Raw genomic sequence first — 17,255 nt, 5'->3', positions numbered from 1 at the left:
TTTGGGTCATGGTGACAAACAACAAACAAATGAAAAAGTAAAACAACAAAACATTAAATGATAAAACAACAAAACTGACAATTCAAGAAAATCTTCACGATGCCTCATATTTACCAGGAAAAATCTTCCAATATTATTTATATCTAATTAACTTTATATCTAATTTATTTCTAATTAACACTCACTTTTCAAAATTTCCAAAATCCAATCTCTCTCCGACCTCCTACAAAAAGTTTCTGGCCGCAATTCCTTAAATTCCTTACATTCCCCTAAAAAATGATGCAAAGACTCATCCATCTCTCCATACATAGGGCAACTACAAGGACAATCCCTCAATCTATGACCCTATTCATAAAATATTTTATTATGCGTTATTTAGAGTCAAATTCTTAAAAACATATTTAGAATATATTTATAATAAAATGCTAATATACCAGATTAAAATAAAATGCTTCGATTTAGTAGTTGGATGCAAATAATTTCTGAAAAAAGAATATGATTTATTATATCCTTCGCATAATCTTACTTAATTTTAGCTTTTTGAAGTTTCTCCTCCTTAGTCCTTCTCCTATTTATTCTTACAAACTTGTTTTTTCAGGCCGCGTCTTCCTTTATCCTTTTCAGGCGAAGCAGGTGAAGACAAAAGGCGATTTTAGGGGAAAAACAGTGGGGGCACTAGCCCCGGACGGTATATTTCAGGGGCGCAGAATTTAAAATAAACAATCTAACGGTTACAATTGTAATTTCTGAATTTTTATTAAACAAAGTAGAGGGCGCAGTTGGCAATTTTTTTTTTCTTAATTTGGATTGAAAATGTTTGCGAGACAGGGGAGAGAGGGCTAATCAATACTCTGCCCCAGGGCACAAGAGAAGCCAGAACAGCCACCGGTGAAGGGACGTCAGAGATGATAAACAAATTGTTAAATTGGATGAGGTGGGACCACTCACACTCTATAGGAAAATGGGACTATAGGACTGTTTGGTCACCCATTTTGACTTCATATGCCCAACTTCACCTGAAAAGAGGCAAATGAGGGCACCGGGGCCATATTCAGGAAGAGAGGGTAAATAAATTTTGTCGCGTATTGTTAAATTTTCTTTGGGCCCAACCCCCTCCAAACAAAAGTTTGGGATATGCCACTAGAAGTCATCGTATTTCGCCCTATAAGTCACAAAAGAAATAATATTTTTCGGCATGTAAGCCGTAGCTTTGTTGTGAGACAAGCTTTGTGAAGCTTACCATACTTGATATTAATAGTAAAAAAATAGGGTAAAAACATCATCCGTGCTATATAGACAACCCTGTTCGAATTTACAATATAAGCTAATAACAGGAACGAAGAGTTACACTAATTTTCATTAGTGTTTATTCCTACTCTCCCTCCTATAAAAACTGTTTACTCCAAAGTTAGCGGTGCCTATTGTGGAGGGGACACCTTTCAGTATAAGGATTTTAATGCTCTATGATTCAAAAAAGGACCTTTTTCTTGGTATTTCCACTGAAAAATTGAAAGAAAATAAAAGTGCACCCCACCCCTAGATCCAAGATCTAGAAAAATGCCGTTTTTATCTTCAATAACGCTAATCATTCTTCCCCATAATAACACTTCTTCCAATTAATCATTAATTCCAATTCCATAATTAAATAATTAATTATTCCAATAATTAATAATTGATTAATAATTATTTAAATTAATTAATAATTATTATTTTTATTATACATAATTAATTCCAATTCCATAAAGCATTCTTCTAATAATCGCTGTCTGATTTAATTCTATTTTTCAACCTTTTCTTTATTTTCTTAAAACATTAAAAAAATATATAAAAATTTTACTACAAAAAGAAATAAATCAACAGATAAGCAAATCTAATATCCAGATCCGAAACTTTGGATACACTATGCTTTTTTCATGGTATTTCCAATTTAAGATCAAAGAAAACAAAAATACACCCCCAGATCTTGAAAAAAAAATACAATTATCTTCAGTAGCACAGACCGTTCTCTGCTTTATATTTCCATGAACTGGTACAACTGTCCGAAATATTGACTTTTAAATCTATTCCTCAGCCTTTTCTATATTTTATATCTTTGAAACTAAAAAAAAAAACTATGAAAACTACTGAAAGCAAAACTAATAAATAAACAAACCTAATATCCGGATCCGAAACTTCAGATAGGCTTTGATAGATGCTTACTAACCCAGATTTCTGTTGAATGGCAGTGATTAATGTTCGAAGGGCATGTGAAAATTCGGAACTTCGCAGACTAAGTGTGCCATCTGAGTTAGGCTCGTCACTCAAATCAAAAAATGTACATTGTAAACTGAAAAGAAACAAAAATACTGATACTCAGAAAAATTTTTGAAGTTTGGTTTGTAGAGGAGGGGGCTTAGACACAACAACACGCTTTTTCTATTAAGGGAATACGCAATTATTTTGCGCGGTTAAAAAATAGCCTAAGCCATGACGAATTCCATAGCACTTGATATATGCAACTCATTTTTGAACATGTACAAAAAAGAAGGAATTCATCTCGAACAAGACACATTTCTCATTAATTATTAATTAATACAGTGATCCTCCTTATTAATCAAGGATGTTATTACTTATTCGAAAAATGATATACGGGCAGATTCCTTTCTAAGTTAACTTTGGCAGAGTGATATTGAGTAATTACGATTTTACGTCAAAGGGGAAGGTTAATGCCCCCTCTACAACCTGAATCCCCTTTTTGTGTCCTCAAAGGGTAAGCGTGCATTGGGGTTGAGGGTAGCAAAAATATAATAGCAGTCATCATAGTTTTTAAAGATCTTCGCCTGGTGAATAGCATAAACTGTCATAAAAGAAAAAAAAATCGAAAACTAAAACACCACACTACTTCCACACCGCAATAGCTAATACTTCCCCACATTGGGGTTTTCAAACAGTTCGCGGTAACGAGCTGTAAGCAAGGAACGACACGGTTCAATAGTAACCGACACTCAAAAAGACAAATTTTGATATCAATAAATATAACAATTGCCTTTTGTTGGATAAAATACTAAGCCATCTATTTTTCACCCTAGCCTCATTTTCAGGCCACCCACACGGAGATACACCATCCAACACAGAGTTCCGCCTACCCACATCCCAAACAGAGTTCGACACAGGTTTTGCAGATTATCGTTTTTAGTGTTGTCTTCAAGACGGCGAATGTCTTCTGAGAACCCATATCAACCAAGCAATCATAGCGCACCACAGTTTTGAAGAACCCGTGTCCAACATGCTTTGAATCCCTAAGATAATGCTTTAAAATTTTACTGTCTTGAACACGGAAAACCTGAAAAAAAATTTTTGTCAAACCCGCTCAAAACACGCTTCAAACCTGATGCCTGAAAACACAACTCAGATAATGTCCTTTTTCTCCTGCATATAAATTGCTTTCACTTTTTAAAACTTAAAACTAAAGGAAATTATTACGTATATGAGGGGAGTTTCTCCCTCTTGAAAAACTCACTCTTTACGCAAAAATTTGACTTTTTATTGCTTGAACTTTAAAAATGTTTTTTTTATCTCTAAAAAACTTTTGCATAAAGAGTGAGGGGTATTAAGGAGGAGGCAATGTCCCTCATATGTGTAATAATTTATGTACGTTTTAAGTTTTGATGTAGCTCATTACTTTCAGTTGAAAGCTTATTTTTTTTTAATTTCCGTTTGTTTCTTAAATAGTCCCGGAAATCCGGCTCCCCTTTCAGGGAAAATTCCCTTCACCCACGAAAAATTCTTCATGCAAAGATCCTCCCACGTGAAAGGTAATGATTTTTCAAGACTGAATCTAAAAATACATCGACTTTGGATAAATAAGATCACAACGTCACAGCGGGATATTAAAAGATAGTAAATTGTCAATATGGTCAAACTTGGCGTATTCAGTTCAACCTTTACCCGATTGGCCTGCGTCCCCCTCGCCTGCGAAAAAGGCAAGATTGCTTGATATTTACATGTTTGAGTTCAGTTATTAACGAGTTCATTTTTAAGTTCAGTTCATATTGAGCTTCTATTTTTGATCTGTGTGACAATCTCGTAAATCAAAATGAGTCTTATCGCGCTTTTGTTTATTCCTTAACCCGATTAGGTTGGGAAAGGGAGTTTTAGGCGAGTTCTTAGCAAAAATTAAAATGTGGTACCTGCTTTTATCAACCATTCTAGATACTGCCACACCTCTCAATATCTTTAAACAATTTTTTAGAGCAAAGAAAACAAGCAAAATAACATAGGAATTAAATATACACATACTTTTTAACTAACCAATCATCAATTTGTATCGGAAATCAAGTTACTTTTACAAATTCTTATGCAATATCAAGGCACTTTTTGTAACAAGAGTCCTAAGGGATGGGAGGGGGAGCTGAAGCAATCTTAACACCTTTCTGGGTATACTTCTGTGCGCATCATATATCCTTCAAAGTGCAAACAATAATTATGTAAAACCAATTAGTACTCCTCAGAGTGTAATCAGGTTGTAAAGGAGGTTGTATTGTGAGCAAAGGAAAGAAATACAATTTTGGAACAACAAGCATTCCGGCGATTTTGAACTGATACGAGATTGGCTTTCTTGGACTATTAGTAAAATTCTGGCGTTTCTCTGATTTTTTTTTTATAAACAAATATGTATACTTCATATAACCACAAACAGGAAAGAAGTTTCCCCAGGTTCACCCTTAAACATTTTGAATTTTCTGTTTTACACTGGGGATTAGAGTGAGTAATAGGGATAATTTTCGTTTTTTTTTTCTTAGTTATCAAGGTAAAAAATGACTACACCATACCGTGCGACTTTTAATGCTCTTTCCAAATATACTAATAGCCAAAATCGAAACTTCAATTTTTTACTCTTAAAGAGTCTTTATTGTTATTATTATTATTTATTTATTAATTATTTTTCACAGGTAAGAATAGGCTAAGAGTCTACAAATCAATTCCAAATCCTATGCTTTGTTGATATTGTACAATCATATATTTCATATGCAAGGATTTATAACAATCAAATCCAATAAATTTAACAATTTATACATCTTTTAGTACGTTATCAGAGCATGATGGCAGCAGTTACAGGATGGTAAGGGTAGGATGGTCCCTTAAAGACAACGGTAAGAGATTTGATTTATTCTCAGGTGCTTGCAAGTCGACTGCTAATAAATTGTTAGTACATCTCAATCTCAATCTCTTGTCAGTACATTCAAGTAATTTCAACTGTAATCTTCTTTCTGTTTTGGCTTAAAGAAACAGAAAGAAGGAACATTGCCCCCCCCCAGCCCGTGAAAAACGGAACGCCCGGGGCGGCAAAACAAACTTAAATTGTAATATTTTTGGCAAAGATTGTAATATTTACAGTATTGATGGCAGCAGGGGGTGGCAAAGTCAACATTCACCCTCCCCCCCCCCCTGAGAAAAATTTAGCTCTGGATCTGGACACATTTTATGTCAAAAGGACACATTCCGATGTACGGGACACATGCAGAGGCAACGCTATAGTGTTGCCTATAGTAAAGGTCATACGCCTCCAATGTTTTATTTTTTATTTCCAAGAGGCACTTCATATGAAAGTGGTCACCGTAAAAACTTCAGAGGGCAACTAGCCCCCAATCACGCCCTTCTTTCGCCTAATACATTAGATAAAAATTTAAGATTTCCATTTTGTAAAAAAAAATAGCTCAAAGATCATATAACAAAAACTCCGAGATTGAAACAACCCCCGGGGCCCTAGGGCAGGCGTTGTAAGTTATGCCCCGGGGGCATATATGATTCTTATAGAAGGGATTCTCGTATAAACTTCAGAGGCGGCTCATTTGATTGGGAATTGAAAGTTCTAGTTCACTTTTTCAGAGTCAAAAGACATCAGAGGGCAACTAGCACTCGACGCCCTTTTTTCTCCCAATAATCCAATAAAAAAATTTACAGCCATTTCGTGAAAAATAGTTCAAAGATCGTAAAACAAAAACTCCGAGTCGACACAATCCCCAGAGCCCAAGGACAGGCTCCGTAAGCTATGCCCTGGGCATGTGGTTCTTTTAGAAGGGATGCTCGCATAAATAAATTTTTGAGATAGTCATTTTCTTCAAAATATTTTAAAGAATAAATAACAAAAACTCAGGGGTCAACACAGCTCCCCAGACCCCAGGGGAAGTGTTGTAAGTTATACCCCAGGGGTAGATAAGGTTTTTTTTTGTAATGGGTAGTCGCTTCGAAAGTGATCGACGGGCATATACCCCCCCCCCCACTTATTTTCCCCGAATGGATCCGACCAAATTTATAGATTGAAATTTTATTCAAAATAGTTTAAAGAACAAATAAAAAAAATTTCAGGGGGTCAACACAGCTCCCGAGAGCCCGGGAGAAGTGGTTAAGTTATGCCAAGGGGGTAGATAAGGCTTTTCGTAGGGGGTGGTTGTATAAAAATCAGAGGAGGCTCATTTGATTGGAAATTGAAATTTCTATTTATCATTTTAAGAGTCATCAAAAGTGATCGGTGGGCATATACCCCTTCACTCTTTTCCCCAAGTGCGTCCGATCAAAATTTTGGGATAGCCATCTTCTTTGAAATATTCCAACGATCAGATGACAAAAATTGAAGGGTCCACATACCCCCCCCCCCCAAAAAAAAAAGAAACGGGGAAAGGGTTTTAATTATGCCCCGAAGGTATATAATGTTTTTACGGAAAAGGTGGTTGTATAAATTTCGGAGGGAACTCAAATAATTAGAAATCGAAAGTTCCAGTTCCTTTTTTGAGAGTCAAAAGTGATCTGATAGCAACTAACCTCCCCCCACAAACCCCAAAGCCATAAGGCTCCAATTTTTTTGTCTCTAGAGGCACTTCATATGCAAGGAGTGGAGTTATAAACTTTTGAGGGGGCTCATTAAATTGGAAATAATAATTTATATTGCCATTTTTAAGATTCAAACGCCATTGGAGGGCATCAACCCCCCCACACCCTCTTTTCCCCTAAGACATCCAATTAAAATTTTGAGACGACCGTTATGTCCGAAATAGTCAAGAGGTGAAGTAATTAAAATAATTATTTCTCAGGGGTCCACAAAACTTCCCGCTGTCCCCAGAACGAAGGCTGTAAGTTATGCAAGCTGTCCACTGTTCATATATAAGGTTTTTATCGAAGGGGTAATCGTATGGACTTCGGAAAAGCCTCATTCGATTTAGATTGAAAGTTATAGCTCCATTTTTAAAAGTCAAGAGTAATCAGACGGTAGGCAGCCCCCCCCCCCCCTCCACGCCATTTTTTCTAAATGCTTTCGATCAAAATTTTGAGTTAGCCATTTTATTCAAAACAATTCAAATGTCAAACAGCTATAATCTCGGGTTTGAGCCTCTCCCCAGCACTGTGTTAGTTATAATAGCAGCCAATCTTTAAAATATAAAACTTCTATGGAAGGTGCGATCTTATAAACTGTGGAGGAAGTTCAAACGATTCGGAAATTAAAATTTATTGTGCCCTTTTGAAGAATAAAAAATTATCAAAAAGTAACAAAACAATCTCCTTTTGTGCCTTTTTTCCCCAAATGCATCTTATAGAAATTTTGACAGTCATTTTCTTCAAAATAGTCATAAATTCAAATTGATATAACCTAGGGGTTGAGAAATCCTCCATAGACCCCAGGGGAAGGATTGTAGCTTATGTAAGTTGTCCATTATTAGAATACAAGTTTTTTGTGGAAGGGATGGTTTTATTAACTTTGCAGGGGGTTCATCCGATCGGAAATCGTTCTTTTTTAAGTTCTTTTTTTTAGCTCTTTTTTTAAGCGTCAAAAGTGATCAATGGGCAATTAACCCACGTCCCCCTTTCCCAAAGGGCATCCGGTCAAAATTTTTAGATAGCAATTCTGTTCAAAATAGTTCAAAGGCCAAATAAACATGTTTTCGGGTTTGAACCCCCTCCCCCTAGCCCTGGACAAATGGCTCTGAGTTATGCAACCTGTTTATTGTTACTTTAATAATTTTTCTATCTTGATACCTTGTTTACTTAGATGCAGCATTTTCTAAAAACTTGACACTTTTTGCAATAAAAAACAAACAAAAATTCATTTGAAAAACTTTCCGAAAAAGAAGTTTTTCAAAGAAAATTAAAGGCCATATTAAACTTAAGATCAGCAGATATAAAATACCTGTTAAAATTCAAACTAGAAACGACAAGAAATTGCTATTAAAGAATACACGAGACCTAAAACGAAGAAAAATTAAATACATAATGATAGCAAAAAAACACACAATAGGTACTAATATAAATGAATAAATAAATCTTCTAACAAGTGAAACAAGTACCAATACAAATGAATAAATTACAAGAAATGAATATTAAATAATAAATGAAACCCAAAACGAACAGGAATTAAATAAACAATCATAGCAAACAGACATACAATAAGTACTAATATAAATGAATAAATAAATCTTGAAACAAGTGAAACTTAAACTGAATATGCAAATCAAGCTTGAAACGAACAAAATTCACTAAAAACAAGAGTTCGCATTTTGCCTCCTTCTCTCACTGTAAAAGACTGAAACCTACTGCGTCATTGGCGCTTTACTGAAAACTATATGTGTCTTGAACAGTCTTGGAACGTAAAAATAAAATCGAACTGAATCTTTGATATATAATAATATAAATTGTTAAAAGATAATCAGTTTAAGATTTCATGTCGCTGTAATTTTATTTTCATTTTTAATGCTGTACTAACTGGAAAAGAAAATATTTGTAATATAATTCGTTTTTAGTGAAGCGCTAATGACGGAGTAGGCTTTAGACCTTTACAGATAAGAAAGGGGGCAGTATTAAAAAGGGGACAGATAAGAAAGGGGGGAGTCGAATATTTGTAGTGAAATTACATTTGTCTTGGCGCAGTAGGTTTTAGACTTTTACAATGACAGAAGGATGGAAAACCCAAATTCTTGGTTATAGTGATTTGTGTTCGTTTCAAGCTTGCCTTGCATATTCAATTTAAGTTTCAATCGCTTCAAAATTTATTTATTATAAGATTTATTTATTGTAAGATTTTTTTTTAAGATTATCTATTATAATAGTACCTTTTGCATATTTGTTTGCTATGATTTTTTATTTAATTTCTGTTCATTTTGGATTTCCTTTATTTTCTTTTAGTAATTTCTTGTCAATTCTAGTTTCTATTTTGACATATATCTGCTAATCTTAACATTAATAATACCTTTACTTTTCTATGAAAAACTTCTTTTTTGGAAAGCTTTTTTTTAATTAATGGCATAATATAAAAGGACAAAATGACATCAATGACAAAATGATACAATGACATAAAAGGACAAAAAAGCGACACATTCTAGACATGCGTTTTCATTCGATGGAATTGTTCGAAAATGACGAAAAATTTAATTTTAAAAAATGAAAATAAACACAATAAATAAAGTTATTTCAATTACAATTTAATTCAAATACAGTTAATTAGTTACAAGTTAATTAGTATCAGTTAATCCTCTAAATATAATTATCACTGCTGCCACAGAATCATTTTCGTAATCTGAGCCATATTTCTACCCTGTCCCTTCACCCTGTCAGTGAAATCGGACTGTCTGTCATACTGCCCAGAATACTCTCCCTCAGTAAGCTAACGAGAATTTCTCGTTTGGTACCTTCAAAAAATTGTGAAGTTTTCTGACTTCGAGTGATCTTTTTCTATTTTTTTCTTTTTTATTTTACTTTCCCTTTTTGTTTTATATTTAGTTATTCTTCTTTATTTACCATACGCCCTGAGATGAATGTTTCTGAGCCACGTAAAAACTGTTTGTTGGTGATATGTTTTTTTTTTTTGCCCACCACCTCATTCGGATTTAGTTTACGGCGGGTAATGGGTCGTGGACGACCGCTCAGACAGTTCTTTTTTTGGGGTGGGTTTTTTATGTTATTGGGTTTTTATATTATTTGGGTTTTTATTATTTGGGGTATTGGGGTATTATATTGGGGTATTTATTATTTGGGGTATTGGGGTATTTTTATTTTATATTATTTGGGGTATTATTATTTGGGTTATTGGGTTTATTGGTTTTTTTTTTAGTGGGTTTCTTATATCCCCTCTATCTCTCTCTCCATGCATTCCCAGCCATAGAGCTCTACAGGAGGGACCACGACAGTAAATTATTTCCTTCATGTGTTCAATTTTGATGTTGTTGTTGAATAAGTGACCCCAGGCTTAAGTTTTCTAAGAATCTAAATTTATACCATTAAAAATACACGATAAGAATCAAAACCCCGACAAGAATAAACATTCACCTGATTTTCAATCTGCCAAGTACCCGTTTAAACCCCATGTTTAATTTACCACATTATACTTACGTTTCAGCAAGATTCATTCCCTCACTTCTCAGGTGTTCAACTTCATTATCAGACAAAGTTGGATTGGCGACTAGTAGAAGGACAATAGGTACACCCTGTAGGGTCACACTTTCTCCGCCATCTATACTAGAGAGGAAATTCTTTTCTAGGACTTCTCGAACACTATTAAGCGAATCAATAGACGAGTAAATGCAAAAGCATCCTGAAAAAAGTACAAGTATTAACACAATATCGCAGGATACCCATCTTGTAAATTGAATTAGACCGGGAGATGGTGGCGTTAATTAGGGGGAGGGGGGGGCTGCTCTCTGAATATAAGATTTTTGCACTACCCTCAAATTTTAAAAATACTTCTTTTTTTGTATTTTGTTTTGAAAAACGCTTTTTTTTAAGTATTCTCATTGAACAAACTAAAAAAAAAATTATGTTCTCTCCTCGACATTCAAAAGTACCTTTTTGTCCCTCCCTCTGAGATTTTCCTGAATTGAAGCCGCCACCGGAAGAGAGGGGGGAGGCTTGAAAGGTTACCTTTATGTAGTTGGTAACAGAAGTTCCTTCTATAACTGTAATAACTTCCGGGATTGCAACCTCAAAATATGGTTATAGTCCAAAATGGAGCTAAAAATAACCCAACCGCATATCTTCCATTACGATACACGATCATATATGAGAGAGAAAGACTTTTCTTCGAGACTGGATGACAATGACAGGCGATTACTCTTAGGCAGCACAAGGTGGATAATCTACGTTTGTATTTTTTTGATCTGATGTTTATATACTTTTTTTAAAATTTTAATTGATAGATAATTTGCCGGTTTTTATTTGTTTTTTTTTTTTTTTTTTTTTTGTTCTGATTTTTAATACATCGAAGGCAATCTACAGAGAAAAAAAATGAAATAGATAGAAAATGGAAATAATGGAAAATGGAAAATGAAAAATGGAAACTAAACATTACAGGGTGTCCATCTTTGTGTTTTTGTCAGGTTCATTCTCAAACAGGGATAACTTCAAAAATTATATTCTACAATAGTTACTTCACCGTAAGTGGCGGCTCGGGCATACTTCTATATTGCTAATCCTTTTGTTCTCTCAAATTTTTTTTAATATTTTGGTTACTATGGGCCGTGGCTCGTTCCTTACTAGGTTGCAGCTATCTCTGTAACCATGATAAATTTGAGAGAATTAATTACTGAAGGTTCAGTGCTCTTTTATATTACGTCATTGGTAAAATACTTAACTTATTATCAATGCTTCTGACAAATAAATCCTTAAAAAGGGTATTTTTGGTTGCAAAATTCGCCAATTTTTGTACTTTTTGCCATTTTTTTGCCATCTATCTATATAGATCTATATATTTTTTGCCACTTATCTATGCAATCAAAACTACAGTAGGCATATATTTTTTATTTTTCAATAAATGAAAAATTTATTTTCAATAAGTATTAATTGCAAATTTTTCTTAAGTGTGCTTCAGACTGGACTAAAAATTATTCAGCTTTCGATTCAAAAAATAAAATACTGTCACACTTGAATAATAATCTTTATTTTATTTTTTTTTTAAACATACTTTCGACTTCATGTACTGAAACCTAGAGTCAACATAAGAAATCAAGAGTTGAGTATAGAAGAGTGATGGAGACTGGATTTGTTATTATTATTGTTTTTTATATTTATATTTATCGATTGTTATTTTTAATTCAGTTTTTTATTTATCCTTTTTTTCGTATATATAGGATATGGTTTATTTGTTTTTGGTTTATTTATAATAGTTTGAATTAAATAATTGAGGTTTAAGTAAATAGTCGAGTTAGTAGGTAAGAAGTTACGCGGATTTTCGCGCGACCGCAAATCCTCATAGGTTTTCTCCAGCGCGAAACTGTTGTTTCAATTATTTATTTGTTGGTGAATTTGCAATAATACTTATATGAACTCAACAAATTGTTAAAATTTAGAAACAAAAAAATTGACTTGGCCAGATTGGCTTCTGAAAGACTCAAATACTCCCTGCAGCAAATAGTAAACTATTACCATTACTAACGAAGCCAGAGAACCTTAAAGCAGTTTGACCATGTTTAGCATCACCATCTAAAATTTCAAACTGAAAAGTATGAACTTGGCCATTGAGTTCGTACTCATCATCATCACAGAGTCCCTGAAATAAGAGTAACAAATTGAATCTTGCCAAGATTTAAATAAACAATTAAACTAATAACAACAAAAATAAATAATTAAATTAAATAATTGTCGCACAGGTTTTTTAGGATAAACTGAATATCTTTGTCTTTAAGAATCAGTTGGATTCCCAAAGAAAAATATACCTTCAAATGATAACTACGTCATCTTAGGCTTGTTTTTCATAAACATTTCCTTTGTCGCCCTGCTGGAAGCAGAGACTGGAAGCAGAACCAAATCTGGCGCCCGCTGGAAGCAGAGCCTGGGAGCAGAACCAAATCTGGCGTCCGCTGGAAGCAGAACCTCCTTAAGTGCAATGGAGATTTTTTCTTTTTCATTCAAATTGAACTTCCGATTTTTTCTTATTTTTGAATAGATATACGGTTGTGTGATTTTCGACTTAACCAATTAAAACGATAAGATTTCATTTTTAATGTCCATAGTACTTTATTCGAGAACACAAAAAATATACAACTTTTTGGGTTGCTCACAAAATAATAAACTTCTGGATCTTTCACAAGATTCTTTTCAGAAATAGTAACATGAGTTAAGCTATTAGTGTCATAGGTCATGGTTAGTATCATAGGTCAGTATCATCGGATAGGTCAGTATCATATCAAGATGATATAATTGAAACTAGCATAATTATACACAACAAAATATATAGCTTTTTGAGCCATTCCCAAAATAAAAAAACTTGTGGATCTTTCACCAGATTCTTTTCAAAAATAGTACCATGAGCTAAGCTATTAGTGTCATAGATCATGGTTAGTATCATAGGTCAGTATCATCGGCGTCGCAATAGTGCTAGAGCAATGCGGGCACAATATATTATTTATTTTTATTATGTATTATTTATTTTTGATGTTTTTTGGGCGTTTCATGTATAAGGTGTAGTTGCAAGAACTTCGAAACCGGTTCAGTCGATTTGAAATTAAAAGCCCTTTTGATGGATAGGAAGACAGCCAGTCCCCCCTCCCACACCAATCAGTATTCCAATGCATCCAATAAAAATTTTGAAATAACCATTTTGTTCGGCTTTGTTGAAAGGTTCAAAAATTATGTCTTTTTGGATGACACCTCCCCCCCCCTACAGCCCTCAGGAAAATAGTTTTAGGTTATTCCCCCGGGGCATATAAGTTTATAGAAAGGATGGTCAAATAAACTTTGGAGGGGACTTGTTAGATTGGAAATCAGAAACCTTAGTTCCCCTTTTCAAGAGTTAAAGTGATCTGAGGCCAGCTAACCCCCTTGCCCAAATTTTTCTTGCCCAAAAGTAAAACAAATTTCCAATGAAGGTGGCAAAGCCTCCCGCGTCTTCTAATTGCAAACGAAATATTGACTTTATAATCGTTCACTTGGTTGGCCTCATTTCCCCATATATTCGACGTAACACCTTAAATGTTGAGTTTTTTATTGTTGAGTTAAATGTTGAGTATGTTGTTGAGTTAAATGTTGAGTATGTTGTTGAGTTAAGTGTTGAGTTTGTTCCCTTGGTTGGGCTCATTTCTCCATATATGCGACATAACACCTCAAATAGGTATTCTTTTCTTAGACCACAATGTCGTTCTATGACGAACATATAAACTTTCAAATATGGAAAAAACCCTTTATTCGCTGTATGTGATCAAAATATCTTGACTTTTGTACCTGTTTTTTCCCTATCTAAATAAATGGATTTATCCCCATTTGATAGGTATATTTGTTCGTCATAGAACGGCAGTGTGGTCGGAGAACAGGAATACCTAACTTAAGGTATTATGTCGAAAATACGTATTCGGGAAAAGGGGGGTGGGGGGGGGGCTAGTTGCCAACGGATTACTTTTAAGATGTTACGTCGAAAAAAATTCAAGTTATAAACGTTTCACCGTAAACAACTTATAATTTATTATACCAATCGATGGTATTAAAGGACTACTCCATATGAAATAAATCCTTTATTTATGTCAGCTTACTTTAAGGGAAGTACGAACTAAGTAACAGTTTTTGAGAGGGTTGGATTTTATATACAGCTTTTTTATAGTTTTCGATTGACTGGCTGTCTTGGAATTTTCAGATGAGTTGAACTAGCAAAACTAAGCACGAAATTTGTTGATATTTACAAGGAAAAAAGGGCAATTTAGTTTTTGTTTCAAGAATTTGATCAACAAAAATACAAAAAAAGGCATTTTTAAATAAAAAAAAGAAAAAAAAACAACCCTAAACTTATGGCATTAGAGGAAAAAAGAAGCTTACTTTAAATTTTCGTACAACTTCTCGATTGACTGGCTGTCTTGGAATTTTCAGATGAGTTGAATTAGCAAAACTAAGCACGAAATTTGTTGACATTTACAGGGAAAAAAGGAGGCAATTTACTGAAAAGGGCAATTTAGTTTTTGTTTCAAGAATTTCATCAACAAAATACAAAAAAGGGCATTTTTAAATAAAAAAAGGAAAAGAAAAAAAAATACAACCCTAAACTTATGGCATTAGAAGAAAAAGGAAGCTTACTTTTACTTCTCGTGCAACTTCTCGATTGACTAGCTGTATTGGAATTTTCTAACAAGTTGACTTAGCAAAACTAAGCACAAAATTTGTTGACATTTACAAGGAAAAAAGGAGGCAATTTACTGAAAAGGGCAATTTAGTTTTTGTTTCAAGAATTTCATCAACAAAATACAAAAAAGGGCATTTTTAAATAAAAAAAGGAAAAGAAAAAAAAATACAACCCTAAACTTATGGCATTAGAAGAAAAAGGAAGCTTACTTTAACTTCTCGTGCAACTTCTCGATTGACTAGCTGTATTGGAATTTTCTAACAAGTTGACTTAGCAAAACTAAGCACAAAATTTGTTGACATTTACAAGGAAAAAAGGAGGCAATTTACTGAATCGGGCAATTTAGTTTTTGTTTCAAGAATTTCATCAACAAAATACAAAAAAGGGCATTTTTAAATAAAAAAAGGAAAAGAAAAAAAAATACAACCCTAAACTTATGGCATTAGAAGAAAAAGGAAGCTTACTTTTACTTCTCGTGCAACTTCTCGATTGACTAGCTGTATTGGAATTTTCAAACAAGTTGACTTAGCAAAACTAAGCACAAAATTTGTTGACATTTACAAGGAAAAAAGGAGGCAATTTACTGAAAAGGGCAATTTAGTTTTTGTTTCAACAATTTTCATCAATAAAAATACAAAAAAAAATGGCATTTTTAAATTAAAAAAAAAAACAACCGTAAACTTATTAAATTAGAGAAGAAAAGAAGCTTACTTTAACTTCTCGTACAACTTCCTGAGCAAGCGTGGAATCACCAACAATGGTGACGCTAAGTTGGCCAAAATCCTGACTGTTTAACCAATTCTTCTGCTGTTGTTTCTTCAAAGATGAAGAGCTAAAAATAGAGAAACGTAAGAAATAAAAAACATAGAACGTTTAGAAATAAAAAAACAAGAAACGTAAGAAATAAAGAAACGTAACAAAGCACATAATTGCATAAAACTAACACATAAAATGTCAGACACAGAATATATATATATATCTACTAAATGATTTAAACCCACATGGGCCATGGCTACAAAATATAGCAGAGGTTTCTTACAAACTCGGTCCTTTTGTATGCTCCCCTTTTCGTCCCCTTTTTAAAATCTCTTTTTAAGGGCTAGAAAGACGTAATATTTTCTTCCAACGTTTTACGAGCGTGCACGTGCGATGAAAAGTTGGCTTTTTCACAGAGAAAGCAGTGTATCCTTGGAAAGATATTTTAAATCTCTAAAACATAGACGCTCAACAATGACAATTTGTTTAGCCAAGCCTTCAATTAGCATATTAAGTCAGGTGGTTAGAAACTCCACTAATTTAAAATTGAAAATATTCTAATTTACAGAGAAAACCTCTTCAGCTAAGAAAACCGCTTCAGGTCAGCCTAAACCTCTCAGAAACCCTTCAGAAAACCTCTTCAGGTCAGCCTAAACCTCTCAGAAACCCTTCAGAAAACCGCTTCAGGTCAGCCTAAACCTCTCAGAAACCCTTCAGAAAACCGCTTCAGGTCAGCCTAAACCTCTCAGAAACCCTTCAGAAAACCTCTTCAGGTCAGCCTAAACCTCTCAGAAACCCTTCAGAAAACCTCTTCAGGTCAGCCTAAACCTCTCAGAAACCCTTCAGAAAACCGCTTCAGGTCAGCCTAAACCTCTCAGAAACCCTTCAGAAAACCGCTTCAGGTCAGCCTAAACCTCTCAGAAACCCTTCAGAAAACCTCTTCAGGTCAGCCTAAACCTCTCAGAAACCCTTCAGAAAACCTCTTCAGGTCAGCCTAAACCTCTCAGAAACCCTTAAGAAAACCGCTTCAGGTCAGCCTAAACCTCTCAGAAACCCTTCAGAAAACCGCTTCAGGTCAGCCTAAACCTCTCAGAAACCCTTCAGAAAACCTCTTCAGGTCAGCCTAAACCTCTCAGAAACCCTTCAGAAAACCGCTTCAGGTCAGCCTAAACCTCTCAGAAACCCTTCAGAAAACCGCTTCAGGTCAGCCTAAACCTCTCAGAAACCCTTCAGAAAACCTCTTCAGGTCAGCCTAAAAAACATCACAGTGACTGTTGATCTAATCCTAGTTCGAATGCTGGCATCAAACAATACCGGGTTGAACTTGTGCTCACTTGGATGAGTTTACCGATAAACTCACAAGTGACTGGTCAAAGTTTGTAACTTGCAGCCCCTCCCACGGGGACTGTGGGGAAGTAAGCCGTCCCCAAAGACA

General features: G+C 34.4%; 1 protein-coding gene across 1 annotated transcript in view; it reads right to left on the bottom strand.

The window, feature by feature from the left end:
• Nucleotides 1–17,255, bottom strand: part of LOC136040798 (rho GTPase-activating protein 190-like) — a gene marked incomplete at its 3' end in the record, with an annotated part of 203,100 nt that overhangs the window by 78,275 nt on the left and 107,570 nt on the right. The window contains 4 exon segments of the mRNA XM_065725127.1: nt 2,153–2,326; nt 10,357–10,558; nt 12,385–12,508; nt 15,776–15,896. Coding sequence (XP_065581199.1) covers nt 2,153–2,326; nt 10,357–10,558; nt 12,385–12,508; nt 15,776–15,896 — 621 coding nt within the window.

The sequence above is a fragment of the Artemia franciscana genome, chromosome 21 (assembly GCF_032884065.1).
Source record: "Artemia franciscana chromosome 21, ASM3288406v1, whole genome shotgun sequence".
Classification (NCBI taxonomy): domain Eukaryota; kingdom Metazoa; phylum Arthropoda; class Branchiopoda; order Anostraca; family Artemiidae; genus Artemia; species Artemia franciscana.
The sequence above is the reverse complement of the archived record's forward strand: the minus strand, read 5'-3'. Positions and strand labels throughout refer to the sequence as shown.